Genomic DNA, 27,257 nt, shown 5'->3' on the forward strand with positions numbered 1-27,257 from the left:
CCCGAGCCAGCGCACATCGCCGGGGAGGAGCGGGCCCGCCGCGCCGTGCTGTGCCGTGCCGTACCGCGCCGGAGCAGCCCCCGGGCGCAGCCACGCGCGCGCCGGCTCCCCTGGCCGAGGGCGGGCCCGCCGGCCGGGCGCGCAGCACAGCCGCAGCGTCGCCCGGCGGGGCGGGGCGGCGGGGCCGCGCAGAGAGCCTCCAGCTGCAGGGGCACTCCATTCTCCGGGCAGCTGCCTTGGCCGGCCGCGGGGCCGGATGGACCCTGCCCGCCTCCCAGGCCGCGGGACACCCGGGCGCCTCTCAATCCAGGCCGGGACGAGGACTCGCGGCCGGGTTCAAAAGGACTCGCCCGGAGGGGGCGCGCGACGGGCCGCAGCTGCAGCAGGCCCACGAGGTTGCCCTGCCCTGCAGGGCCGTTGTAAGGAGGGCCGGGAGAACGCGCACTCGGACTGGCCAGCGTGACGCGGGTGCCCGGGCGAGCCGGCTTGGGGGCGGGGAGGGGGGATGTTCCATTGCCTGGGGGGCTCCCGTCGGTGCACCTGCTGGGGGGGTGCGGGGAGGGGGCGGGCAACGCTGCCCTTCGGGGCTACTGCTACTGCAACGACCCTCCAGGCGCAGCAGTCGTGAACAGAGCGCTATTCAAAGCCGACTCTGCCCGTGTTTACTCAGAAGTAAGCCCCATTTCCTTCTGCCGGGCTTACTCCCCGGAAAGCGCCCTTAGAATTCCAGGGATCAGCCAGCGAGGGGGCGTGGCTTCTTTCTAGCGGCTTTTCCTGCGCCCCGCCCTTCCTCGTCGCTGGGGCGGGGCCTCGTTGCCAGGGTCGGGCCCGAGCTGAAGCGGTCTCGCGAGACTTGGGCTGCCGTTGCCAGGCGACGCAGAGACTCCGGGCCCGGTGGCCGAGTGGGGAGTCTCCGCCGGCAAGATGGTGAGACCGAGGGGGGGCAAAGCGCGCTCTGCACACGCCCAGAGGGGCTGAGGCGGCTCCTCAGTCACGCCCCTCTGATGTGCGGGAGGAGTTGGAGGCTTATGGTTACCAGCCTCCAGGCGCTGGCTGGAGCTCTCCCGGAATGACAGCTGGTCTGCAGGGCACAGGGACCGACTCCCCTGGATAAAACGGCTGCTTTGGATGGGGGACTCTGTGACATTCTACCCCGCTGAGACCCTTCCCCAGGCTCCAGCCCCCAAAGCTCCAGGAATGTCCCGACCCAGAGTTGGCAACCCTACTGAGACCCGGAGCTTCTGCCCCGCTTCTGGGACGGGGTTCCTCTCCTGGGTGTTCCTTCCCCTGCGAGCGTCCCTCCAGGCAGAAGGCCGGCGGTAGAAGGGTCTCGCCCCACCCTGGGCTGGCCGCGCTGGTCTTCTGGTGGCGAGGGGGTGTTATTTTTTAAAAAATATTGGGGAGCCTTCTAGACCAGGGCCTGCTGCGATTCTCCAGCAAAATGACCACGTGCCCTGCGGGAGCCACTGCCCTGCACCTTCTCTCTGCGGTCCCATTGCTACGATCTGGAGTTTCCTTGAACAACAACAGCTGCACCCTATATACTGCCTTTCTGGACAGATGAGTCCCCGCTCAGACCAGTAAACAAAGTCAGTTTTGTTGTTATCCCCACAGGACAGCTGGAGAGTTGGGCTGAGGGGAGGGCTTGACTCAAGACCATCTAGAATGGGGATTCCCCCCCCCTCCTTTGCAGCTTCATGTTCAAGGCGCTTTTCTCTTTCCCCAGGCACCCAAAAAGAAAGGTGGAGAAAAGAAGGCGGGGGGCAAGAAGGCAAAAGCTGGGAAGGGCTCACCAGTGGTTGATGCCCTCCCCCCAGAGGGCATGACCAAAGAGCAGGTAAGCTTGAAGGGTGGGGTGCAGTGAGGTTACGGGTTTGTGTGTGGTGGCCGACAGGATGACTCTTAATGGAAGCTGGCAAAGTGCTATGGACTTCTGTGCTGATGGTTGGCCCATTGCTGCCGCTAACACTGGGGAGAAAAAAAACTAGCCAGAGTTATTTAGGAAGATCCATCAAGAGGCCGCTTAACCCACCGATGCTTTTGGAATCTGCCAGTCTTGGGGCTGTAGAAGTCATTTTGATGTTCCCTTCCTGGGGCACTGATGTGTACAGTACTGGGGCCCAGGCTGCTGGCTGCTGGCCCATCTAGCCAAGGGCAATTAAGCCCAGCCCAGTCTTGTTCTTGGGGTCCTCCTAGCTACAGCTCTCTGGCCCAGCAGCCAGCACCAGAAGAAGCCCTTATTTGCAAAGGATGGGCCCTTTCTTGCTTCCATCCTGCCCTGCTGCATGCCATGCAAAAATGAGGTAGGCCTGCCTCTAATATAGTTAAAAGTACAGTTTAATAACAACAACAACAACACCATTCGATTTATATACTGCCCTTCAGGACAACTTAACACCCACTCAGAGCAGTTTACAAATATGTCATTATTATCCCCACAACAACAAACACCTTGTGAGATGGGTGGGGCTGAGAGAGCTCCTAGAAGCTCTGACTGACCCAAGGTCACTAGCTGGCATCAAGTGGAGGACTGGGGAATCAAACCCAGTTCTCCAGCTTAGAATCCTGTGCTCTTAACCACTACACCAAACTGGCTCCCTGGTTAGGACAATGATTGTTCCAAAGTGTCAGTCTTTAGAAGCCTGTTCCAGAACATCTTCCTTAATTCTGACTAGGTGACTAGCACCTACTGTTGTAAAATGAGAGCAGGCCACCCAACTCCAGGCCACAGGCCAGCTGTAGTCTGCACACACGGAAGTTTTCGAGCGCAGCCCTCATACAGCACATCACAGTCATCTGATCTGGAGGTTACCAAGTCTGGGCCAGCAAGGCTGGATCAACAGAAGCAAGAAGGGGAGAAGGCTTTTGATCCAGCTGTGATAGAAGGCACTCCTGAATTCTTTCCCAGATGCAGTTGTTGTACTCTGTCCTCAAAAAGACTCGGGGCACAGATAGCTTAAGAAAGAGTCCCGGTCCCTCCCATCAACCCAGTTTGGTGGCCTTGGCGAGGACGAGCTTTCAGCCATGCCTTCTGCTGACTACTCTCTTGGTTTGACAGTTGGAGGAACATATTGTGCGCCTCCGGGAAGAGCTGGACCGTGAGCGGGAGGAGCGCAACTATTTCCAGCTGGAACGAGACAAGATCCACACCTTCTGGGAGATCACTCGGCGGCAACTCGATGAGAAGAAGGCGGAGCTGCGCAACAAAGACCGGGAGATGGAGGAAGCTGAAGAGCGGCATCAAGTGGAGATCAAGGCGAGAGGCCAGGGGTGGGGGTGGTCGCAGGGCAGTGGCGTGCCTGGCCCTACGCGCTCTCTGTCGGGGCCCTTCCTTCCTGAGCAGCTCTGAGCCTGGCCTTTTGCTGCAGAGCGTGTCCACCCAGCTGCTGATAGTCGGCATCTCCTTTCACCCCAGGTTTACAAGCAGAAAGTAAAGCACTTGTTGTACGAGCACCAGAACAACCTCACTGAGCTGAAGGCTGAGGGGACGGTCTCCATGAAGCTGGCCCAGAAGGACCACCGGTCCCAGGAGACGGAGCTGCGCAAGGACATGCGCACCCTGAAAGTGGAGCTGAAGGAGCAGGAGCTGGCCAACGAGATGGTGGTCAAGAACCTGCGGCAGGTACACGGAGTGCAAGGCTGGGCCTGGGCCAGTAACAGTGGGTGGCACCCTGGGCCTTGGCCCTTTCTTTGGGACATGCCGGCCCTGGCGCTGCCGGAGTGGGCAGCACCGTACATTTGTAAGAGGTGCCACTGACGGGCATCTCTTCTCCCTGGCAGAAACAACAAGAGGATATGACGTCTCTGCGCTCAGATTTTGAGAGACAAGTGAAAGGTCAGTTCTTTGCCACTCATACTCAGGGAGGTGCCCCAAGGGCCCGGTGTCCTGGGAGCTGCTCCCCCAGGATGTGCCGCGTACTCTGTTTCTCTCTCTCACTCCTTCTCATGCTTTCTCTCTCTGGGGAAGTGTGTGGGGATACGTGTAGTGAGTGTCTTTGTATCCATGTGTTTCCAGTGCAGGGGTATGTATGTGTGTGTCCTTCGTTGCTGTGGTTTGCTTGATAGCTGGGCTCTTCAAGTTTGCCATAGATGATTGGTCTGTTTCAGCTCTTTCTTCAGGGGCAGTCCTGTGGGCCTTGCAGTCCTTTCAAAACAGGTATTACTCTGAAATGCCACAAGCATAGTAAATATAAACTCAGTAATCATACTAAGTTGCTTGGCAAGTTTACCATAGAAATGGTAAATGCAGATTGCAAAAGTACAATTTGCTATGGCTTTTTAAAATGCCTCTGGGTGTTTGTAGGATGGGCTGGTGGAGCTTGTGCTTCCCTCTGAGAGTTGTTTGCCTGTGCACTGGGTGTGTCAGCTCAAGGACTTGGGCCAGGAGGCACCCTGCCTCACCTCCTCTTCCCCACAGCACATAGCAGCAGCCTTCTGGTAGAGACAGGTGTATCATTTGCAGAGTCTTTGCTAGCATAGCCCTCAGTCAGGCAGGCCTGGCACTGCTCCCCCAGAGATCGAGGCCAAGTATGAGAAGAAGATGCGGGTGCTGCGCGACGAGCTGGACTTGCGCAGGAAGTCGGAGATCCATGAGATCGAGGAGAGGAAGAATGGGCAGATCAACACACTGATGAAGAACCATGAGAAAGCCTTCAGTGACATCAAGAACTACTACAACGATGTCACTCTCAACAACCTGGCACTCATTAACACCCTCAAGGTAAATCCTGCCCAGCCCCCTCCCATCCACGCGTCCCGAAGAGAGCCCGCCATTGCAGCCAAGCACCTGAAGGTGTCTGCAGTGACTGATCTTGGGTGGGTGGGGACTTAGGACAGTCTGCCTCCCTTGGGAATTTCTTCCATGTGCCTCCCAGGATGTGTCCCCCTGGTCCTAAAGGGGAGTCATGCATTCCTTTCCCTGTATGGGGATTGCCTCTGCTTGAGAGAGATGGGCCTGAATGCCTTGTTGCAGGTCCTTTGTTGTGCCGTGTCTCTCTTTAACCCTAAGCATTGAGAGTTCCATTGGATTTTAGTGTGTGCGGTCTTGGTTTCCCTTTGGGGGGCAGCGTCCTTGCTTGGGGAGTCCCAGGCTAGGTTAGAGGGAGCTTGTTCAGCTGCATATCCAGAGAGCTGGGCTGGGTGCTGGGGGTCTGGTGGAGAGGACCAGGGACACTCCTGCTGTGTGTCCTCCCGGGAGTACAGGAGCAGATGGAGGAGATGAAGAAGAAGGAGGATCACCTGGAAAAGGAGATGGCTGAGGTGCTGCTGCAGAACAAAAGGCTGACAGAGCCGCTCCAGCGGGCCCGAGAGGAAGTGGCTGAGCTGCAGAAGAAGCTGGCCCACTATGAGAAGGACAAGGCCTCTCTGGCGGTCAGTCCCAACGCTCCCTGCCTGCTGGGGTCTTTGTGAAGGGCAGTGAGCTCTGCACTGATCCATAGAGCCCTCTGTTGATTAGATGGGGGAGGCACTGGGCCACCACCATGTCAGCGCTTGCTCCTTGCTCTGAACATCTTTTCCTGTTCCGATATGCATTTTAGTTTTGGGTTTTAGACAGACACGTTTGCAAAGCGGGGACAGCCCCTTCCGTTGTCTGGTACCTCACCTTTTATTTGTTTGCTTATTACTCACTTAGTTTGTGCGCGTAAAGGGCTGTCAAGGCCCAACTGACCTATGGCAACCCCTCCCAGAGTTTGCAAGGCAAGTGAGAAGCAGAGGTGGTTTGCCAGTGCCTTCCTCTGCAAGGTCTTCCTCGGTGGTCCTCCATCCCTGCTTAGCTCCCGAGGTCTGATGAGAGCCACCTTCCCTCCCATTTGTACCTGGCCTTCCCCCCCCCCCCCCCGGTGGGGATCCAAAGCAACTTACACGGTTCTCTTCTCCCCCCCCCCCGCTTCCATTTTATCCCCACGACTGAGAGTAGGTTAGGCTGGGGGCATGCGAACCCACCTCCCCTCCCGCCCCTCCTCGTCCTCCTCCTCTGTGCTGCCCAGTTCAGAACGGAGCCGCCGCCAGGCCGCCCCGCTCCCACTCTAACCCTAACCCTCCCTCCACCCGCAGTCCACGCTGGCCCGCCTGAAGGTTGCCCAAAAGGAGCTGAAGGATCTGCAGTGGGAACGTGAGGTGCTGGAGCAAAGGTTCGGCACGGTGAGGCACGGTGGTGATTCCTGCTGCGTGTCTGGCTGGTGTCTGGCCGGAAGGGGTGGGATAGAAACTGGCTGCTGTGGGCTTGCTTCTGTGCCAGGAGAAGGACCCAGGCCTTTTCTCTGTGGACTCTGAGCGGAGCCCCCCGGGAGTGGTGGATCCCAGGGGTTTTGCAGGGCAGGCCGTGGTGTCGGAGCCGTTGGGCGTTGCCTCCCACCTCCTGCTGCCGCTTTGTGTGCCCCTGCCTTTCTGCAGGAAAGGTCCACCGTCAGTCTGGCACGAGGGAATGGGCCGAACAACTCCTGTTGGGGGAGGGTCTTCTTTTGGGGCTCCCGGGGCTCCCAGGCTTCGTGCTTGGCTGAGCAATAGTGTGTCTTCCTCTGGCTGGTTCCTGCCTGCACTTGCCTGAAGGAAGCAAGGGTGTCTGGATGGCAGAGGGGGGGGGGCTCCCCTGGCCTCCCCTTCTGCAGCCACATCTCCTGTGTTGTGTAGAGAGGCTGCGCATCAAACCTGTTCCTGGCCATGACTCGTTAAGACCACATGGGGCTTGTTTGCAGTCGTACAGTAATCAGAGACCTCATTAGCAACTTGCCATTTACAAAAACTGGCAGTAGTGGGCAGGTCTTAATGAGGGCTCCCCTCTGAGAAATAGATCTCTCTCTCACACGCGCACACACAAAGATGCTCTGGCCAACTTCCACGTGCCCTGTTCTGTCCCTGAATGCGTTTCTGTTTCTGCCAGTTGCCCCATCCATTGTCCAGGTGTTTAAATGTGTTTGCCGTGCTTTTCTCCCAGTCTGTGGACTCAGAGTTGCTCACAAAATGAAGTAGGACACAAAACCAAAACACAAGCCTTAAAGCAGGCGGGAGGCCCAGAGGCCGTCCGAGGCTGGTGCTTGCTCCACCCCCATGGCTCGTGGAGGGCCACTGCTGCACGCCAAGAGCCCTTTGGTGCATGCCTCTGGCCTTCAGTGGCGTGGAGATAGAGGGGCAGGTGCTCCCGTTTCACTCAGCTGTCTTCAGCTTCCCCCAGTTTCCTCCCCTTGCTGGGCTTCAGGTGGGGACAAGGAGTTGCTGTGGATCTCCCTGGCGCCAGAGAAGGGAAAGAGCACAAGCAAACGGCAGGGGTTGCTGCAGAGCTACCCCCTGGGCACCTTGGGCTCATCCAGAAGACAAGGGCCCCTCTGCTATAATAGTACTAGGAGCACAAGACCTGCATCGCCTCGGTCACTTTGCCACACACTGTTCAGGAGGAAGCTCTGGAGTGGTACAGGTCAGAGCGTACAAGCGTACTGGGGAGCCTCTCTCCCTCCATCGCCATGAAGGATGCCCTCTGCTGCTGCCCTTTCCTTTCATTTGGGGAGTGCTTGATGGAGGGGTGGGTGGGGTGGGAGAATCTGGCAGGTAAGGTTTTAACCTGTTTTAAAAATTGACGTTCATTTGTTTTGTTATCCGGTCAAAGAATTTGACTCGGGCTAGCCGCAAAAGCATATTAACCATCAGCTGGCATTTGGGGCTGTGTGTCATGCCTGTGTTGTGGCAAGGCCTGCCGTGGGCCTCTCCTGAAGCACAGGACTGGTGGGTGTCTCTGCACAGGTGCAGGGGGAGAGAGATGAGCTGTACCAGAAATTCACCAAAGCCATTAATGAGGTTCAGCAGAAAACAGGCTTCAAGAACCTCTTGCTGGAGCGGAAGCTGCAAGGCCTCTCTAGCATCCTGGAGAAGAAGGAGGTGCAGCTGAACGAGGTGCTGGCGGCCTCCAACCTTGACCCCAGCGCCCTGGCAGTGGTCACCCGCAAGCTGGAGGTACTGTCCCCTTTCAGCCTTTGGGACCAGTTGGGGTGCGGAAGGGCTGCTCTCCCTAGACTGTGTGTGGAGCAAGGTCAGGTCATGCAGCACACACACACACACACCGCCCAGTACTGTGGCCCTGATCTGCAGAACACACACTCACCCCAGGCACCTCTTCGTCAGCGAAGACCACGTGAGAGATCCAGCAGCTCTTTGCTACTTTGCATGGTGTTGGTGCTCACCAGGAGAGAAGGAATGCAACGTATCGTGTGCGTTTGCTTCTTGCCCTTCTGGCTTCATGAAATCTCCAGGAGCCAGACACCCGGGGCTGAGGAGGGATGTCAGCACTCTTCAGAGTGCCTTTCCCTTCCCTCAGCTTGGTACAGTCCCCGGAAATGATGTGTGTCGGTGTGTGGGATTTGTTCTGGGGTCTTTCAGCAGGAATCACGCACAGGCTCCCCAGAGTGTGGTAGTGAAAAATGAGGCAGAAAAGCGCCAGGATCCTCCTCGTGTGCCAGTGTGGGTCTGTAGCTGGAAGGAGGGGGAGCCTCAAGCTGCCCTCTCAGCATCAGACTTACCTGGCAGGTACCTTTTGGGGTGTCAGAATCCTCTAGCTGCACAGGGGCCTTCAAGGCCCTTGACAGCTTCATCTCACCCTATTCCACCTCACTGGGTTCCCAGAGCTGCCAAATTTCCCTTCTCTTTTCATTGCCCAGTTGGCCTCTCGGGACTTCCCAGGCACAGAATGGCTCTATTTGCACATTCAAAATGCTCCTCCTGCCACTCTGCCAGAGAGTCTCTGCCAGTTCTTGGGTCCAGGGAATGCCAGGGACTCCTGAGGCCGCTTCTGCAGGGCAGTCTCTGCAGTGCCCAGTGGGATGAAAAGAAATGCCTGGAAAGGCTTGGCCAGTCTAAGAAAGGGGATTAGCAACTTCCACATTCCAGGCACTGCCCGGCGCCAGTAATCGGAGATGCATCGCAACAGATTCCTTCCTGCAGCTCGGTTCCTCCTTCCGCCAGCTCCCCCCACCCACGCATTCCTGTGTTCAGCTGCTGTTTGTGCAGCAGCCATATCCAGAGGGAGGTTCCAGCGTGGTGTTCCACCCCGATGCAAGTGCTGGATCCTGCACCAAGGTGTCATGATATTGGCAGATCCTGTCTGCAGATTTTTGCCTCCTGCTGCCTGTGGTGGGGAAGCAGTTATGAGATGAGAACTGGCAGTCTGAGCCACATGGAGGGGGCGCAGCTGGCAAAGGGAGGCTTGGCCTTCTTAGGAACAGAGAGGGCTGCCCCCACCGCCTTGGGTGGGGGCATTTTGTTCCTCTGAAATCATGTCTGAGTAGGGAATTTAGTGCCTTGCACACAAATTGGCATCCTGAAGCACCTCCGCTTTCATGGATTGAAAAGTGAGCATCTAGCCCTGAGAGTTGCCAAGAGAGACATATGACAGTAGGTGGCTGCTGCCAGGTGCCGTCTCAGAGGTCTGAGGACCAGCCAAGATTTGCAGGGTCCGGGGGTGGCCTTGATAATATCCAGGGTGCAGAATTTGTAGAGGGAAAGAGGCAGATGCAGGGCTGTGCTGGAGAAGGTCGCTAGCCTTGTCCATCTGACCACAGTCAGTGACCTGCTCCTTAGGCAGGCCCATGAGTCGCTTGCGGGCCAGTTCTCCTGTGTGGTACGTTGACACCCCCGTGGTTTTCCTTACTTCTCAGGATGTCCTGGACTCTAAGAACAACGCCATCAAGGACCTGCAGTATGAGCTGGCCAGAGTGTGCAAGGTGAGAGAGGGGCTTGGGGAGGCACCTGCGTGGGGGCTTAGGGGAGGGATGGGACGGGACGGGACCCGTTAGATCAGACACTGGTGGGAATGAGCAGCGGGGACGCTCAGCATTGGGTTCTTTGCTCGAAAGCCTTTCCTCGCAAACTCCTGTGCGAGTGAGTCTTGCTGGCGAATTACGAACAGTGGGAAGAAACGCCCCTCCCTTTGAACTTTTCTAAAATATGATGTCAGCTGATCCTGATGGATATCCAAAAGGGTTAATATTTTGAAAGTTAAATTTTTCACTTCACTGTGTCACTTAGAAACTTACATCCCTGCATCGCAGCCACATATTTCAAAACTAATATAAGCCTTTGCTGTTCTATGTATTTCCTCCAGAAGGTAATCCAGATCATTTCAGTCGCCCTCTTCCTGCTCTCTAGGAATTTTTCGGGACTGGTGCCCACTACACAGGCCAGCTTGGACAGTCTTCTGGGGTGGGGGCATAATGAACATGGACACAAGCCATGCAGACTTGTGGGGGAGAGGAAGTCCCACCCACCCCCATTGGCCACATTTCCCCCCCTCCCCAGAACCAGTGGGCCAGCCAACTCATGGGGGGCGGGTAGCAGAAAGTATGTAGGGCTTGCAGATTGCACTTTCCGCTCCAGTGTTTCCAGCCAGCAGAGGGGAGAGGAGGGGCTTAGAGAGGTAAGATGGCCAGATGCCCCAGGAATAGCATGATAGCATTTGATGTTTTGTGTCTGCATGCTCCCCTCACCCTGCAGCCTCATGCTCTCTCTCTCTCTCTCTCTCCCCCGCCCCTCTGCAGGCACACAATGACTTGTTGCGGACCTATGAGGCCAAGCTAACAGCCTTTGGAATCCCCTTGGACAATCTGGGCTTCAAGCCCCTGGAGACCTCTGTGGTGGGCCACATACTGGGCCAAGGCCCTGCTGGACTTGTCTCCACTCCCACATAAACAGAGCCTCTGGCCTGAGGACGGACCTCGTGCTCTTTCTGAGGCTGCTTTGCCCTCCAGCTGTGGTGCTGGAGGAGCAGGGAGCAACCCCCTGGCCTGAGGCTGGGCATGGGCTGGCCCAGCTGGCTTTCCTTGGCATTAAACAGAGCCCATCAGGGTGTTCCATACCTTGTCTCTGCAAAGGTGCCCTTTTTCTACCACCCCCCCCTTGCCCCTGTCAAGTTCTGTAGGGCTTGGGGGGATGGTCCTGCCCCTCAGTTCACGGGGCCTTGTTCAGGCACAGTCCCAGCATGGCGTGCTGAGGGGCCACTCCCAGCAGTGGGCATGTGCTTTGGACACACGAGAGCCCAGGCTCAGTGCCTGGCGCCTTTCGAATGACCCAGAAGGCGCAGTGTTTGCTCTCCCAACATCCCTTTGCCTTTTATTATTATCCTCATGGCCTGGAGTAGGGGGAGGGGTGCAGAGAGCTCCGGGGAGCCCCGTGCCTGAGCCTGCTTGTGCAGCCGCGAGTGGCCTCCGTTCTCTTCTGCTAGTTCCCCCGGTAGGTGGTGTAGGAGAAGGGGCTGAGCAGCAAGGGGATGTGGACCTTCTCTTCTGCTTCGGTGATTGTGAAGACGATCTGAAACAGAGGACGGCACGTGGGGGGTGTGAAGACTCCTGAGCTCCTGGACCATAGCAGAGCCCAGGGCTGGCGCCACCCAGTCCGTGGAGATTCTGCCTCCCGAGGTCGTGGCTCAGAGTAGACATTTGCTTGGTCTGTAGAAGGTCTCAGGTTCAACACCCCAGTTAAAGAGACAAGGCAGTAGGTGACGTGAAAGACCTTTCTCTGCCTGAGACCCTGGAGATCCACCACTGGTCCAAGCTGACAAGACTCATCTTGATGGACCAAAAGGTCTGATTCGGCGTAAGACAGCTTCCTGGGTCCATGTGTGTGTGTTCAGCTGCCCAGGTATGAGATGTGGACATGGTATGATTCGCTCTACCCGCCCCCGTGCTTCCTGCTGTGCTTCCCGAGCCTTTTGTGCCTGCATGTGTGCCCTCCCAAAGGGAAATGGGGCGCCTGCCACTGAGGTGGAGGCAGCCGCCCTCAGCAGGAAGGGCCAGGATGAGTTGGCAGCCTCCAGGAGGGTCTAAGGAGTGCTTGCCTTCACATGTTGAATCCATCCTCCAGAGATGTTACTCTCCCACCAGAGGACAGCAGGACCAGCCGCCGGCCAAGTGGCCTGTGGCCCTCTCTGTGTGCCAGATCCCCCATTTGCGTCACATGTCACATGGGAAGAAGACTTACTTCCACGTAGGGGTAGAAGCTGGTGTAGCCTTGCTGCCGCCAGTAAGCTCCAGTTTCAAAGTGCAGCTTGTAGGTGCCAGCCTTGAGCCTCTTGGGCAGCCTGCTGCTCTCGTCCATGCGCCCTTTGGTGTTTGTGGTGCTGGAATGGAAACAAACAGTGTTGCGCCTGCAGCTCTCTTGCCCAGGGAAGCAGGGGCCTCCGCCCCCCACCTACCTTGCCATGATCTGTGCCTGTGGCTGTTGGGGATCCTCAAGCCACAGAGCCAGGCCTGTTGCAGGGAGGCCAGTGAGAACGTTCAGTGCGTGGACCGTCAGCTCAGCCCCTCCTTCGCCAGGACCCTGGGAATTGGTGGAGAGTTAGGTGGAGGCCAGAAGGGCCCCCAGAGGGGATCACGGGGTGTGAGCAGTTGCCATCCTGGTTCCAGTCCAGAAGTTTTGAGAGGCCTGCTAGCACCAATGGCTTGGGGAGGGGGTTGGTGGCAGAGGCTGCCCAACCCAGGAAGTGTTCTTGCTGCAGGTCCCACACACTGGAAGGACGGGCTGAGGTGCTTGAGCAGGCTACCATTTTTCCCTGGTAGAATTTTCTGCCCTGCCCCTGCCTTCATACGCAGGGAGGAAGGAAGGGCATTCAGGTAGGAAAAATCAAATGCATATTTTTAGGATGGGGGAGAGTTGTCTTGGCAGTAGTACATGTGAAAAGGATCTAGGGGTCTTAGTGGATTGTACACTGAACATGAGTCAGCAGTGTCATGTGGTAGCTAAAAAGGCAAATGCAACTTTAGGCTGTATCACCGGAAGTATAGTGTCCAGATCACGTGAAGTGATGGCATCACTTTACTCTGGTTAAACTTCACTTGGAGTACTGTGTTCAGTTTTGGGCACCACAGTTTGAGAAGGACATTGACAAACTAGAATGTGTCCAAAGGAGGGCAATGAAGATGGTGAGGGGGGCGGAGAACAAGTCTTAAGAGGAAAGGTTGAAGGAGCTGGGTATGTTTAGCCTGGAGAGGAAGCAACTGAGACGTGATAATAATAATCTTGTGCTTATATACTGCTCTTCAGGACAACTTAACGCCACACTCAGAGCAGTTTACAAAGTCAGTGTCATTATTATCCCCACAAACAGACATCCTGTGAAGTAGGTGAGGCTGAGAGAGTTCAGAGAGAGCTGCAACTGACCCAAGGTCACCCAACTGGCTTCAAGTGGAAGAGGGGGGAATCGAGCCCGGATCTCCAGAGTAGAAGCCCTGCTGCTCTTAGTCACTACACCAAACTGGTACAATAGCCCTATTCAAGTACTTGAAGGGCTGTCACCCAGAGGATGAAGTGGAGATGTTTTCTGTTGCCCCAGAGGGTTGGACTACAAACAGCAGTTTAAAGTTTTCGGCTCAACATTAGAAGGAACTTCCTGACAGAGCAGTCCCTCAGTGGAACAGGCTCATTCTGGAGGTGGTAGGCTCTCCTTCCTTGGAGGCATTGAAGAGGAGGCTAGACGGCCACCTGGCAGCAGTGATGATTCTATGACTCACTATGAATTTAGGCAGATCGTGACAGGGAGGGCATGAAGGGATATGCGGGTGCTGGGCTCTCATGGCTCTTTCGTGAGGCTGATCGCCACTTTGGGGTCAGAAAGGAATTTTCCTCCAGGCTTGATTGGCCAGGAATCCTGGAGGGGTTTATTTTGCCTCCTTCTGGGCATGCAGCAGGAGTCACTGGGGCAGGTGGGGGGAGGTAGCTGTGGGTTGGACTAGATGACCCAGTTCTGTGTTTTTCTGTTTCCTCCATCCCCTTCCTTGGGTCTCACATTGCCCCCTGGGTCTCGCGCTCCGTCCCTCTGCTGCAGCTGGCTTCCCTGCTCCATTCCGCCTAAGGCTGGGCGTTCCTGACCCGCCCCTTTGGCATCATTTCCTGACTATGCCCTGGCAGCAGTTACTCAGCTCAAAATGTTAACCCTCTGGCTGCTGGAGGGGAGGGCCTGAGCAGGACCTGCCTGCTGAAAGCCAGGCGAGGGGGGAAGCTCATTGGTGGCTCAGCAAAGAGGAGGGTGCCGGTTCTTCCTAGCCTCACTACGAAGTTCTCTCAAATATCTTCTGACAGGGCAACCAGTTTTATACTGGAAGAAATGCAGCAAGTCCCCAGCACCACCACCCACTCCTGGAAACTCGTCCCCACACAAAGAAGAGGGCCCGAGAGCAGCCAGACCCTTAGGGGGCAGAGGCCTGGTGCTGTCGGAGTGCTGGTTGCACCCACGGGCGTCGCCACTGTTCTCACTGTCGTGCTCAGACCTTGGCCGGCATGGGCTGCCACTTGGTCAGGATATTTGGGGCTTCCTATAATTAAGCAGGCCCCGTGAATGGCTAGAGTTCTGCCTACAAGTTGTGTGTGTGTGGGGGGGGGGGGGAGGCACATTACCGAGGGGTTGTCATTCGTGTCAGTGACAGTAATCACGGCTGTCCCTGTAGTGGTTAAGCCTTGTCCCTGCATGTCAGCAGCCTGGAGGATCAGCGTGTACTTGGGGAATTTCTGCAAGCAAAGAACACAAAATGGAGTTGCTTGAGTGTATAACCTTTTCTAGGAAAAAAAGCACACATAACTCTTGATTAATCACCACATCCTTTCAGGATTCAAGGGGTAAAAAAATTAAGCTATACAGGCAGGCTGTATTGCTCATAGCCAGGCACCACAACAATCAACACGGTGTAACATCCAAATAGAGAAATAAAAAACTGGGCTATGCCATTCGCTACAGTGGCTCCCATCAAATTAAAAAACTTCCAAGCAGTAACATCAGAAAGAAACGTAAGTTCTCCGAAATGTATCAAGTAAGAATCTGAACCACGACAGCGCATTATCTTGTATATATTGGTCTTGAATTCTTTTTGCTCCCCCAGCAAGTGTTGCCATCCTAAGGATAAAAATAAATCATGGCCTGCACCGAAAATACAAAAAAATCCTGTTCTGCCCCAACAGTTCTGCGTTAGGCCTTGCAATACAAAACATCCGCGGGCCATTGGTTTCCCCACCTGCTCCTGAGCTATTCTTTCCACTGCCTGTGCCTCCACTTCCAGTAATTGACATCATGGCTGCATTTTAGGACCCTGTATTGCAACGGCCAATTGCTGCTTTGGCGCTTCTCTTGCTCACAGCCCTCACTGCAGTGTCTTTCCCCGTACTCTCCAAAGGAAAGCGAAGTAGCCAAAGACAGAGTTAGCTGTGCACAGGACTGCAGCCTCTACTTTGACGTGTGGCTTAGGAGGCAGCAATCCTGGGCACAGCTTGGCACTCAGCTCTCACTCCTTCCAGTCGGATTCCGTTGCAATTGTTGATGCGGAAGCCTTTGCTCAGCTTAATCCTGATCTCCCCACCACACAGGCACGCGCACACACACGGGACTGCCCAGGCACTCACCTCTCTGTTCAGGCCAGCTGTGAATACACTAATCGTGCCTGTGTCCCTGTTGATCGTGAACATTTGGGGGTGGGGCTCTGGCGGGTCCTGGCTGATGATGGAATAGGTGATGACCCCGTTGTAGGAATCCACACTGTCATCTTTATCAGTGGCCGAGACCTGCATCACGCTGGTACCTGGGCCCATAAAGCCAAAGGGTCAAAAAGTGCAGCAGAGAAAACGCATCTTCATAAGGACATTCCCCAAGCAAAGATGCAGAAGGGAGTGCGTCCAAGACAGCTGCCTGCAAAAGACACTTCCGCTCTCGAGTGAAGGCAAGCCAGGCAGCCTCTGGGCGTAGTTTGCCCCTCTCTCTTGCCAGGCAGCTGCAGGGACCTGACTTCACTTCCACGTGCCTCATTCACACTGTGGCTAGACTACCATGAAACCCGGCACATCTGGCAGGGAAGCTTCAACGGGTACCCAATGGGTCTCTGCTGGATCCCCCTTTCCATGCTGCAGGGCCTCAGTTACCAGGGCGCCCAGTCTGCATCCAGGTCCACATCAGCAGCACCCTCCCAAAGGACTACGATGGAAGTAGCTGGCGCTGCTTGCCCTCGTTCCCTCCCCGCCAAACAGCTGGACAGAGCCCTACCTGGCGTGGCTCCTTCTTGCACTGATCCGTAGAAGACGGGCTGGGTGAACTGGGGCCGGTTGTCGTTCTGGTCGGTCACCTTGATGATGACTTCCATGGGGTCCTCAACAGGCTCTCCATTTGCAGAGACCGCATGGGAGTAGATCTGAGGAGAAAAGGTGTGCGCTGCCATGACTCCCCCGGAAAGGGCCAGGTTTGAATGAAGGAGTATTTTAAAGGAGCTGGGGGGGGGGAGCCCTCGAGGGGGAGTGGCCAGGAAGTGCTGACAAGGGTTCAAGTCCCCACTTGCTCATGAAGCTCACTGGGCTATCTTGCTATCAGCTCTCAGCCTAACCAACTTCACAGGGTTGTCGTGAAGATAAACTAGAGGAGGGAGTTTCTTGGAGGACGAGCCAGATAAAAAACCAAGCCCACGAGTAACATCCGATGGTGCAGCAAGATCCTTGCCTGCTCCTTCAGTGCAGACAGGGAGGCCCGAAGCCAGTAGATGCGCAACAGAAGCCTGCGAGTTCCAGCACAGGAAGTGGAGGGATAAGCAGAGGTCCCCCCCTTGGGGGCTCTGAGCTGCAGCCAAAGGTCCCCAAGCCAAAGGCTCCCCAAGAACACCTATCGGCTCCCCAGCCCACCGCTGGAGGTGTTCACTCAGGGCCCAGCAGTTGCTCCGGGGCCAAAGGGACTCACAATGTATTTGTCGATGGCCTCTCTGTCCAACGGGCGGGTCACCTCCAGCCAGCCAGAATCCCTCTCCACAGTAAAGACGCCTTCAGGGGGTGCGTCTGCTCCTTGCCCAGTGATGCTGTAGAAGATGGTGGTCTCTCTGTCCTTATTGGATTTGATCTGGTGGGAAATGAAAACATTAGGACTGGCTGGTCTTGAAGCCAAAGATTTGCCCTTCATAGGGCAGTTCTCTTGGAAAGGGGAGGGGCTGGCCTTCTAGCAACACTCCATCCAAAATGGCCCACTGCACCCCACGGGTCTCATTTCTGAGAAAACGTGGTCAGGATCAGCGGCAGCCGTGTTAATTGCTACAATGAAGCTTCAAGACCAGTCCTGTTGGGATTTTGGGGACTTCTGCTATCAGGATTTGCCCCGTCTCATAAAACTGGCTTTTAGGATTGTTGGCTAAATTTCAACTTGGGTAGGCGACTGTCTTTCAGCCAGTGATCTGGTCACTTTTAATACATTTGTACATTATTCAGACCTCAATAAAGGTGCCTCTTGGAGGTATTGAGTGTGAGCAACTGTAACATTTAATAATAATATTTAACAACTTAATGCCCACTCAGAGCGGTTTACAAAGTATGTCTTTATTATCCCCACAACCAATCACCCTGTGAGGTGGGTGGGGCTGAGAGAGCTGGGAGAGAGCTGTGACTGCCCCAAGGTCACCCAGCTGGCTTCAAGTGGAGGAGTGGGGAATCAAACCCGGCTCTCCAGATGAGAGTCCTGCCGCTCTTAACCACTACACCAAACTGGCTGTGGCTTAATGAAAGCTGCTGCTTATTGTTAGGGCAGTCTAGTGCTCATCTTTCCTCTTTCATTCTCGAGGACAGAAAGTGCTCTGTCTTCGGCCGAAGCCCAGCGGCACCTTCAAAACGAACACGACTATATTCGAGCACAAGCTTCCGCAGCCTTGTGAGTCTCGAGGGCACCACGGCAGCCCTGCTTATGTTGGCTGTGATGGATTTCCATGGCCACCCTCTGGTGTAGTCTACACCAGGGCTGGTGTAGTCTTGTATTTAAAGTTTAAAGGGTACATCGCCAGCTAAAGTCCGTTCTGTCCAGAGTCTCAAATTACTCAATTGCACCACTGAGAGCTCCTGCTTTGTATGTGGAGGGTTCCTCCCTAGCAGAAGTTCCAGCTGAAGCATGTCCAGGCAGCAGGTCTCAGGAACTTCTGGATCTGCCTGAGATCCTGGAAGGTGCTGCCGGTTGCAGTACACGGTATTGGCCCAATAAGGCAGCTTTGTAACATGACACAAAAACGTGGCCTTAAATCCCAGCCCAACCCATTAAATTGGGCTCTTCCCGACTAAAATACACCCATTCAATCAACTAAAACTTGTTAATTAGTCTGCCAGTTCATTCCTCTGCCTCACTCAGTCCAGCCCGCAGGAAGCAATTGGTGTGCGAGCGCATGTGTGCATATACAGGGGAGGAGCCTGACTCTCAGGCCCAGACCCTCTGCCCGCCCCACCTGGCTCTTCATGGCCCTCCCTGGCCCTAAATATTGAGGGGGGCTCTTGCTCACTCTCCCCCTCCGATGGTGCTCTAGGCGAGCTTCAGCAGACACCAACTTGTATCCCAGCCCAACTCTCCTGCCTCTTCTTCTGCACTTTGTGCCTTCTCAGCAGACTGGGCTTTGGATCTCAGCATGCCTCAGCTCAAAATCTGGATTGACCCTCTGCCTTCCTGGAGCCCACCCTCCAAGTAAGCTCCCTGGCTATAACCCCACACGTGGCCATGCTTTTGCATTCTGATCCTGCTGGGACCCCATCACTTCCTGGCTCAGGGTGGAAGACCAAGGAGTGAGATTCAGGCCCCCTGAGTGGTCCCTCCCTCTCTCCACCCTCATCCTGCAGATAAGAAATGATGGGGCCGGCCATGCCTGCCTGTACCTGCGCCACCTTCCTGGGGAAGGGACCCCTCTCATTCTCAAGCACTGAGATCGGAGGGATGACCCAATCTCTCTTCGGCCTCTTCAGACTCGTGCCGGATTCTGGGAAGGCCCGCGCTTCTGCCCCAGCAAATTGGAAGGAGACCTGCAGGTGAAAGAGAGAGACGGGGCGGGGCGCCTGCAGCAGCCTGAATCCAGACTCTTCTTTGCCTCTCAGCAAATCCACCACATGCTGGCAGGAGGATGTCTGCTTAACGCCATGACCGAAAGGCTCGTTTAATATCTGCTTTTTCCTCTTTTTGTATTTGGTAGCATCTGGCCTGATGAAGAGTTCTGGAGAACTTAAAAGCTTGCACACTGTTCTGTGTCATCGGGTGGGTCCTAATAAAGATATTACATGGATTTTGTTCTTGGCTTTTTTTGGATTTTGCTTTTGAACCAATATGGCTGTAAGCAACTTGTCCACAAGGAACAAAGTTTCAGGTGAGAAGCCATGCAGGGCCACAGCAGAAGAGCAAGATGTGGGTCCAGCAGCACCTTAGAGACCAACTAGGAGTACAGACATTCCAGACCTTGTAGGCGATAAGTGATACATTTGCTAACTATGCATTTTTGTATTTGAATCAGAACTCATAGTTAATTGTTTTTAACAAGTAGTACATTAATTATTTTTAAAAAGTTAGCCAGTTCTTATCAAAAGGAAAGTTTCTGAAGGCTAAATAAAAACGATTCTCTTTTAGCTGGGCAAAGAAATGTCATGATTCTGGAAAGGATTTGTTTCCTTAGCAAACTTGCATAAGTTTCCTCTAATATTCACTGAGGTCGTTAAAGATACATGGAAATCCATGGATTAACATATATGCTACTGATTAAATCCCATAATATGATAAGACAAGAATAAAGTCCATTTCTCTGTCAACAGATTCATTTCTCCTTCCAGGTCCAGTTTGCATCTCGGCTGCCTCCCTGACCAAATCGATCTCACACGTGCCTCAGTGGGGCATACCAATGGCCACTCTGGTGGGCATGCTCTGGCAGGGGCGTGGGAGCCTCAACGACGGCCCTGGACAGGGAATAAGGCAGCTCCGGCTGCCTTTGTGAGTGTGTGTGTGGGGGGGGGTGCCTTGCTGCTCTGTTTGAGTTATCCTTCTGCTAGGCTGGGCAGTCTGCAATCCAAGGAAGAGAGTTCCAGTTTGAAAGTTTGTGGCTCTTCTCTTGTTTTGAAGGAATGCTCCTCTTGACTGAATATGGGGACATGCCAAGAGCGTATCCTTTCAAACCCTGCTTACTCCGAACACTTGCAGAGGACAAGCAAGATTCGGGCCCAGGAGGACTTTCAAGACCAACTAGATTTCCAGGTTGAGAACTTTCAAGTCAAAATGTCACACCCTGGAAATTTAGTTGATCTCTAAGGTGCTACTGGACTCGAATCTTGTTCTTCTATTACAGTCCAACACGGCCGCCCACTGGAAGCTTAGAGTGGAAGGACAGTCCAGGATAGAACCACAGGAGTTTATTTGGGTGGGAAGGGGGGTGATGAAATATTTACATAATAAAACCCCAAAGCTCACTTCTGCAGCCCAACTAAAGTGATACCCTTCCTTTATAGGCTGCCTAATAACCAAGGAGGACAGAAAGGGGGAGGGGTGGCAGACCCCGTTATAACCTGGTAGAATAGGAAGGACAAGCCCACCGGGAACACAGTGAAACAATACTTTACAAAATGTTAAATTTTTAAAGTGCCAGTGCTATATAATTCAGGAACTCTCCTATTCTAACGCATTAGAATAGACGGCCGCCCAATCCGGTTGATGTAATGTGAGAATCTTCCAGCATATGGAACCAGAGGCAGTGCTCCCGTAGAAGAGGACACGAAATCTGTGGTTTCTAAGTCGGCCCGAGATCGGGCCTGAGGAGGATTCCTACATCCATCCCACCTCTGTGTTTACTCTGTGCATGGAAAAGTTGAAAGAAAGAAAGAAAGAAAGAAAGAAAGAAAGAAAGAAAGAAAGAAAGAAAGAAAGAAAGAAAGAAAGAAAGAAAGAAAGAAAGAAAGAAAGAAAGAAAGAAAAAGAGACCAACGCAAGGATTTGAATTCTAACTGACTTTATTACACCCGGACATGTTGCAATAGTCATGAATGCACTTTTTGTATGATGTATTTATTCTTGTTCCTGAGAGAGTTGCACAAATATGTATGAATGTATGAATTATATAGCACTGGCACTTTAAAAATTTAACATTTTGTAAAGTAATAACCAAGGAGGGGCTGGAGGTCAGAGGCAGAGCCTGGCCATTGCATGCCAAAGGTTATGGGTTCACCCCTTGAGGTCTCCGGTTTAAAAGAGTCTCTGGTAGCTGCTGCTGGAAACTGTTCAAGGCCCAGCTAAGCAGCTGCCTCTCAGAGGAGGGCATTGACCAGCAGTCCATACATCTGACTAGGACCTGGGAGACCCGGTTTCAAACTCTCACTTGGGCCTGAATCTAACTGGGTGACCTTTGACCAATCATTTGCTCTCAGGCCCAACAATCTTTGCTGGATGGACAAGGGGGGTGGGATGTTCACCGCCTTGAGCTCCTAGGAGGAAGGGGATGGGGTACCAATGTTCTAGACAGCTCGGTGGTCTGGCTCGGTACCAGGCAGCTTGGTACATTTGGATGCGTGGCCAAGAACACAAGCCACGCTGAGTCAGCCACAAGCGGCTTCCTAGGAAGTGCCAGCTCATGATGTCTCTTGCCAGAGGAGGGTGGAGCATCCGTCCACTGAGTTACCAGGAACCCATTCCTCTTCCTTGGAGAAGGAGGCGGGGGCGAGTCCACTGCTCCCAGGGGCTGTGTTAACCTGAGCACTTCCTTATGACCAGTCCAAAGGTATGGCAGGTACATCCACCCCTCAAAGCAGAGGGCATCAGCGGCGCCGCTCCTCTCCTCTCGCCTCGTGTCCCCTCTACTGCCCTGTGCTTCAAGACAGCTGTAATGGAACTGAGATGCAGCCCCTGCGCTAGAACCCCTGCCCCGCCCCAGTCCACATACGCAGGTGACCCTCAGTGCCTGCAAGCCTCCCCTCACCCCTGGCTGGCCTTCAGGTTGCTCAGGCGCTTCTCGTGGATCTGCAGGTTCTGAGCTGCCCATTAAGCAAGCGGGGGGGGGGGGGGGAAGGAGCCATCTGCGGTGCCCTGAGTTGGCATCCAGACACAGCAGGGCAGGCTTTGCCAAGGAAAGGGCTAGTGAACAGTCCTACTCCACAGGCCCCCTGGGCAGATGTGCCCCCCCACTTCCACCATGCTCAGAGCCCTTCTAGATGCCACTGGCTTCTAGCTCTGACAGCACATGTGTACCTTGTCCTTCCTTCAAGGAGTCCAGGAGTAGGGTGGGGCTCCTCCTTCCCCATTTTATGGTTTTGCGTTTGTTTCTTGGCATGTCTGCTGCTGTTCTCCCCCAGAAGACCCAAAGTAACTCCCACAAAAATAGAAAAATGCAGCTTTCCAACTAACACAACTAAACAAAAACAGTGGAAGTAGATTCCTGACCTACAGGGCTGCCCCCGCCCAGGCCTGAAGTACACGCTGGGGTGGCAAGGGGGGGACTCGTCCCAGATATACTTCTGCTCAGCAAGAGCTTCCTCACATCCCATCCACAACAACCCTGTAAGGTATGCTGGACTGAGAGAGAGACGGCCTTGGCTGACCCAGTGAGCTTGGGGGGATGAATGAGGTGAGCTCAGGTCTGCCAGATCCAAGGTTAATATTAGCCCTGTCCACAAGTCCCAGTGAATGCCCACACGCTCCGAACCTGGGCTCTCCAGCCTGAAGGCATTTCTAGGACATTGAGAAGGTGCCACGGTCAGTCATAAAACAGCTGCCAAGCAACTTCCTAGGTCCAAGGAGGTAAAGGAAAGCCAGTGTCGGTTCCTTGCTTAGGGAAAGAGATGCCCTGACAAAGAGAACTGTGATTCTCGAAAGCTTATGCTACAATAAAATTGGTTAGTCTTAAAGGTGCAACTGGACTTTTTTTGATTTTGCTACTACAGACTAACACGGCTAACTCCTCTGGACCCTTGATCTCTGTTTCCAAAGAAAGGGGAAGGGATTTGCTCCCTGCGTAGCCACAGGGTGCTCAGAGATACCAGAAAAGCTGCCTCTGTGGCTGAGGGCTCAGCCCTTTGCCCATCAGTCAGCCGGTAGGGAGTGGCCTGAATTCCCCTGCCTTGTTTTCTTTTGAGTCCCATTGAATTAAACTGGCAAGTCACAAGTGGGCACCAGGGAACACATGGGTGGATCCCATGGCACTTCTGGATGGGCACCACATTGGGGAGCATTGCTCTTAAGCCCACCACCGCCGCACTGTGCTCTCTATACACCTCCCCCCCTTAGCACAAGGTTCCACCAACACCGAGCCTTTCTCAGGAGCAGGAGGAAGAGCCTACCTGAGCGGCAATGAAGAAGACCAGGATGGCCCCCGAGAGGCCCCCCATCCTGCCGTTGCCCTTCATTTCTGCCCTCTGTGCACTTCTGGCCGGTGGCAAGTAGCACAGAGCACACCCATCTGGGGAGGGCCTTGGTTTCCACACCCCATGGAAGCAGTCCAGGAGGGGCGGGGTGGGATATTGCACCACCAGATCCCCTGGCGCACATGCCACTGTCTTCTTGTGCAAGGCCCTGTCATTGGTGTGGGCTGGGGCTTCACTTGGGCCAGAGCTGACCGGGATTGGACGTGGGCTCCAGGGCAGGTTTTCTTTTAACACTGAAAGGTGGAAGTTTTCTGCAACAGGTTGAAAGCTGGTTACAGATCCTGCAAATGCTCCTTTCCCGTGGTGAGGGCCGTCCTTGCAGATGTAGGCAGGGCAGACTGCTTCCCTGCCTGTTGGCAGAAGTGCCGGAAAGGCAGGCCTCACATCTCTCTGGAATGAAATCCCCTGGCGCAATGCCTCTGGGGCAGGGCTTGCTCATGCACCGGCTATCCAGAGTCCACGCATACAAAGGACTTCCACATGGCTACTGCTGAGAGCGATGGTGGGACTTTGCCCAATGGGCTGCTATCTATGTATTTCTCTCTCTCTCTCTCTCTCTCTGCTGTGCCCCATGGGTGTTTTCAAAGGGCACAGGGGGCCAGGTGAGTCCACTGCAGCAATTTGCAACAAACGTCCAGGGACACCTCAAGCAACACTTATTTCAGACAGTCTGAAGAAGGGAGTTTTGACTCTTGAAAGTTCACACACTGGAAATCTAGTTGGTTTCTAAGGGTCTACTGTGGCACAAAATGGTAAGCTTCAGTACTGCAGCCCAAGCTCTGCTCACAACCTGAGATCGATCCTGGTGGAAGCTGGGTTCAACTAACCGGCTCAAGGTTGACTCAGCCTTCCCACCTCCCGAGGTCAGTAAAATGGGTACTCAGTTTCCTGAGGGTAAAGTGTAGATGACTGGGGAAGGCAATGGCAAACCAACCCATAACAAAAAGTCTGCAACATTCCCCCATGGGTCAGTAATGACTCTGCTTATTTTTACTAGGCCCAAATCTTGCTCATTTATTTCTATATGAGCTTCCATGAGTCACATTTCCCTTCGTCAGATATGTGTGGAAATCAAACTGAGAATCTGATTTATGGAGGGAGATTGCAGGGAGGGGAAAGAGTTCCCTATAGAACCTTTGAAGTGTAAATCTCTGTGGGGGAGGGAAAGTAGTACAAAGGCTAGGTGTGAATCCAGTCCCCAAATTTCAGCCTGTGCACTCTCTGCCTGTCTGAAACAGAACAGCAGTTACAAAGGATGAGAACCGTCAGAGGTTCAAACAAATAAACAAGGTTTAAACGTGCAGATATTGATATAAAGAAACGTGTTAAGAACCAATAAGAATTTCTGCCAAGTGGGCCCGAGACTGCAGAGGCTGAGGAAGGCGAGTCGCCGTTTAACAGAGGACATGCAGTGAGGCGCACTGCACTTGGGCCGCCACGAGAGGGCAGTGTGCGAGCGTCCAAAACTGTAGCCTTGGCTGGCCCAGCGGCGATGCTCTCTCTCCCCCGCTCCCGCCCTTCCCCTCTCTGAGCAAGGGGCCCCCAAATCAGCGACCCTCCTGTGCTTTGTTTCGCCTCTAGCAAGACCTGCCCCTGGATTTCTCACACAAGGTGGAGCACCTCAGGCCAGAGGCACACCGGGCCCATTAATCCAGACACAAAGCTTGCATGTTTATGTGCTTTAACACTTCTGTGCCCCTCACCCCCATCGGTGGCTTGCGGCCGGCTAAGCAAACAGGAGAAACCTTGCTAACGGAGAACCAGAAGGCAGCCGGCCCCGGCCCATGAAACCCCTTGGGGGGTTATGCAGAAGTACCTGGGGGGGGCCAGCAGACCGCCAGGCAGGGGCTTCCAGGAGCTGGTGGAGCCCGGCTCTCTCACGCCACACAAGACCCACCGCCAGAGCCGTCCTTCCTTTCTCAAGGTCCCAAACTCCTCTCGGCCGTTCTTCAAAGCTGGTTGTGGGCGCTCTGGCACTTTTCGGATCAGCCGCAAACAAGCCATTCCCAGCCAGCGCCCTTCATCCCTTGTCGACGCCCCTTCAGAGGGCTAGTCTGGGGAACGCGGAATGCGGCGTTCCCTTCCTCGGGGTCTGGCCTCCAAGTAGCTTTCAGCACAAACAGGACAAGCGTTGATTAATTGTTGCCAGGAGCGCGCAGATCTTCCATTGCAGCGACACCAAACGCTCCCGCGGGCTGAAGGGGAAGGCAGGTGGAGGCGGCAGGGCGCCCCGCATTCCAGCTCTTTTCACACATGCAAATGGGCTTGCCTGGCCCCAGGCTGGCCCGGCGTCGTGCCAATGGAAGTGCACACACGACCCCGTTGCAAATGAAAGAGAAACGGAAGCAGCCGATTGCCCGCTAATTCCCTGGCACGGAAAGGCTGCGATGACCCCGCTGACCGGGCACGCAGCCGGTCCCCGCCCCCGTGCTGCGAGGGGGGCTTCGAGCTGCGCCCGGGGGGCTGCGAGAGGCCGCCTGCTCGAGCCTCGACTGAGCTTGGGTTCCGTTCAGACCGGGGGTGGGCGGGCTGTTCCCTCGCCCCTCCCTCCAGCGCGCGGGGGCGGCGATTGCCGGCGCCGGGATCCTCCGGGCCTCTTCGGCAACGAACGCTCCGGAGGGGGGCGGAAGGGCCCGTCTGAAGCCGCCAGCCCGGCCGGCCCCTCCCTTCTGCTCCCCTCCTGTCGGCATTCGCCAGGCCAGCGCGGGAGGGCCTTGCCTGGGCCCGGCTCAGCAGTCCGGAGCTCCGGAGGGGGGGCTGGGCGAGCCAACATGGGCCTGGGAAGCCGGGCTCTGGCCGTCGAGGCGCTCCCGTCGTTCCCTCACCCATCTCCCCGCCGCCAAATAATGCGACGCCGCGGGAAGCGGCTCGGGCGGGTTGGCCGGCGAGACATCCCCGCCGGCTCCGGCCTCTGGCACGGGCGCTGCCCCCTGCCCGCCGTCGGTCGCTCCGAAAGTGCCACGGGGGGGGGGGCTAAGTTTGCACACAGCCGCCCCGCAGGCCGGCCGCGATCGCCGCAGGGAGAGAGGCGCGGAGTGGGCGCCGCGAGGCCCAAAGCCCCTCCGCGGCCTGGCCCCGGGCGGGAACGCCCTCCCCGCTCCAGCGCCGCCGGGGCCCCCGCGCGCTCCTCTCGCGCCCGCATTGCCTTTGGCCGCCAGGGCGGTTCCGGGGCTCTCCGGCGGGTCGGTCGGTGGGAGGCGCCGAGGGCGCAGGAGTCCTGCGGCCGCTCGTGGGGACGAGCCCCTTCGGGCAGCGCACTCCGTGGGGCCGGCCCTCGAGGTGCGCGCTTGGCCCCGGGCCGCGGCTCCCCGTCCCCCGCTGCCGCCGAGCTCGAAGACCAGCAGCCGCGGGACGGCGCTGCCTCTGGGGGGGGGGGATCCCCTCCTCGCCGGGGTTCGCCTTCCACGCTCGCCTCTCGGGCCTTCGGCGCGGCCCCGGCACAGGCAGGCGGGCGGGCTCTGCAGCAGCACCGGCGCCTGGCCCGGCTCTCGCATTCCCTGCCGGCTCCAAAGCGCCGCCGCTCCGGCACCTTCTTCCCGCGCGCCCACCAAGACCGTGTAGCCCGGCGCCCGCTTCGCCCGCGGCCCCGACCGGCCTGGCGGGCCAGCCACAGAGCAGCGGCCGAGGCCTGCCCTCCCCCGGCGCTGCCGACCGGGTTCTTATTGGGGCTGCTTCAGGCCCGGGGCCGCCCAGCGAGGGGCTTCCGAGCTCCGGCCACCCGTTCCTCTGAGCGTGGCCAGAGAGCCCCTGGAGGGCGCGCCGGAGGGAGCGGCGTTTCCTCACCAGGCGCCACCCCCCCTCCGGACCTCCGTGCCGGGAATTGTGCCCGGGCGGGGGGGGGTTCAAACCGGCCCCTGGGACCGGGGGGTGGGGTAGGAGGCTGCGGGGAAGGATTCCGTCGCCGAGCAGCACGGGGAGCCCGCAGCTCCCGGGCGGCGCCCCCAGCCCCGTCAGGCAGCCTCGCAGCCGTCGGCTGGGGGTGGCTCGGCTCGGCCCTGCCCTTCCCGCTGGCGGGCCGGGCGAGGGGCGGGCCGGGGCGGGGCCCGTGGAGCCCCGCCCGCCGGAGCCTCACCTGCGCGGCCGCTTTAAAGGCGCCGGCGGGCCGGGCGGGGCCGGAGGCAGCAGGCGGG

At 56.0% G+C, this 27,257-nt stretch overlaps 2 protein-coding genes across 5 annotated transcripts; one reads left to right on the forward strand and one right to left on the reverse strand.

Moving 5' to 3' along the window:
• Window positions 1-172: 172 nt before the first annotated feature.
• Window positions 173-10,853, forward strand: GAS8 (growth arrest specific 8). 4 transcript variants are annotated; one of them, XM_055000550.1, is made up of 11 exons: window positions 173-419; window positions 1,727-1,837; window positions 3,059-3,256; window positions 3,416-3,622; window positions 3,781-3,835; window positions 4,515-4,720; window positions 5,203-5,370; window positions 6,055-6,141; window positions 7,735-7,944; window positions 9,642-9,707; window positions 10,521-10,853. In XM_055000550.1, the coding sequence occupies exons 2-11, from the start codon at window positions 1,823-1,825 to the stop codon at window positions 10,668-10,670; spliced, it is 1,362 nt and encodes a 453-aa protein (XP_054856525.1). In that variant the 5' UTR covers window positions 173-419; window positions 1,727-1,822; the 3' UTR covers window positions 10,671-10,853. The 4 variants fall into 4 exon arrangements, with proteins under 4 accessions (XP_054856525.1, XP_054856526.1, XP_054856523.1 ...); XM_055000551.1 differs by lacking the exon at window positions 173-419 and adding an exon at window positions 653-672; XM_055000548.1 differs by lacking the exon at window positions 173-419 and adding an exon at window positions 751-927.
• Window positions 10,854-11,062: 209 nt separating this feature from the next.
• On the reverse strand, window positions 11,063-23,153 carry LOC129344063 (B-cadherin-like). Its single transcript, XM_055000552.1, has 9 exons — window positions 23,044-23,153; window positions 18,619-18,762; window positions 16,682-16,837; window positions 16,001-16,145; window positions 15,367-15,542; window positions 14,371-14,481; window positions 12,173-12,297; window positions 11,959-12,097; window positions 11,063-11,289 (listed from the first exon to the last, which is right to left on the reverse strand). The coding sequence occupies exons 1-9, from the start codon at window positions 23,107-23,109 to the stop codon at window positions 11,200-11,202; spliced, it is 1,152 nt and encodes a 383-aa protein (XP_054856527.1). The 5' UTR covers window positions 23,110-23,153; the 3' UTR covers window positions 11,063-11,199.
• Between the last annotated feature and the right edge of the window lie 4,104 nt (window positions 23,154-27,257).

This window comes from Eublepharis macularius, chromosome 16 (assembly GCF_028583425.1).
Source record: "Eublepharis macularius isolate TG4126 chromosome 16, MPM_Emac_v1.0, whole genome shotgun sequence".
Taxonomy (NCBI): domain Eukaryota; kingdom Metazoa; phylum Chordata; class Lepidosauria; order Squamata; family Eublepharidae; genus Eublepharis; species Eublepharis macularius.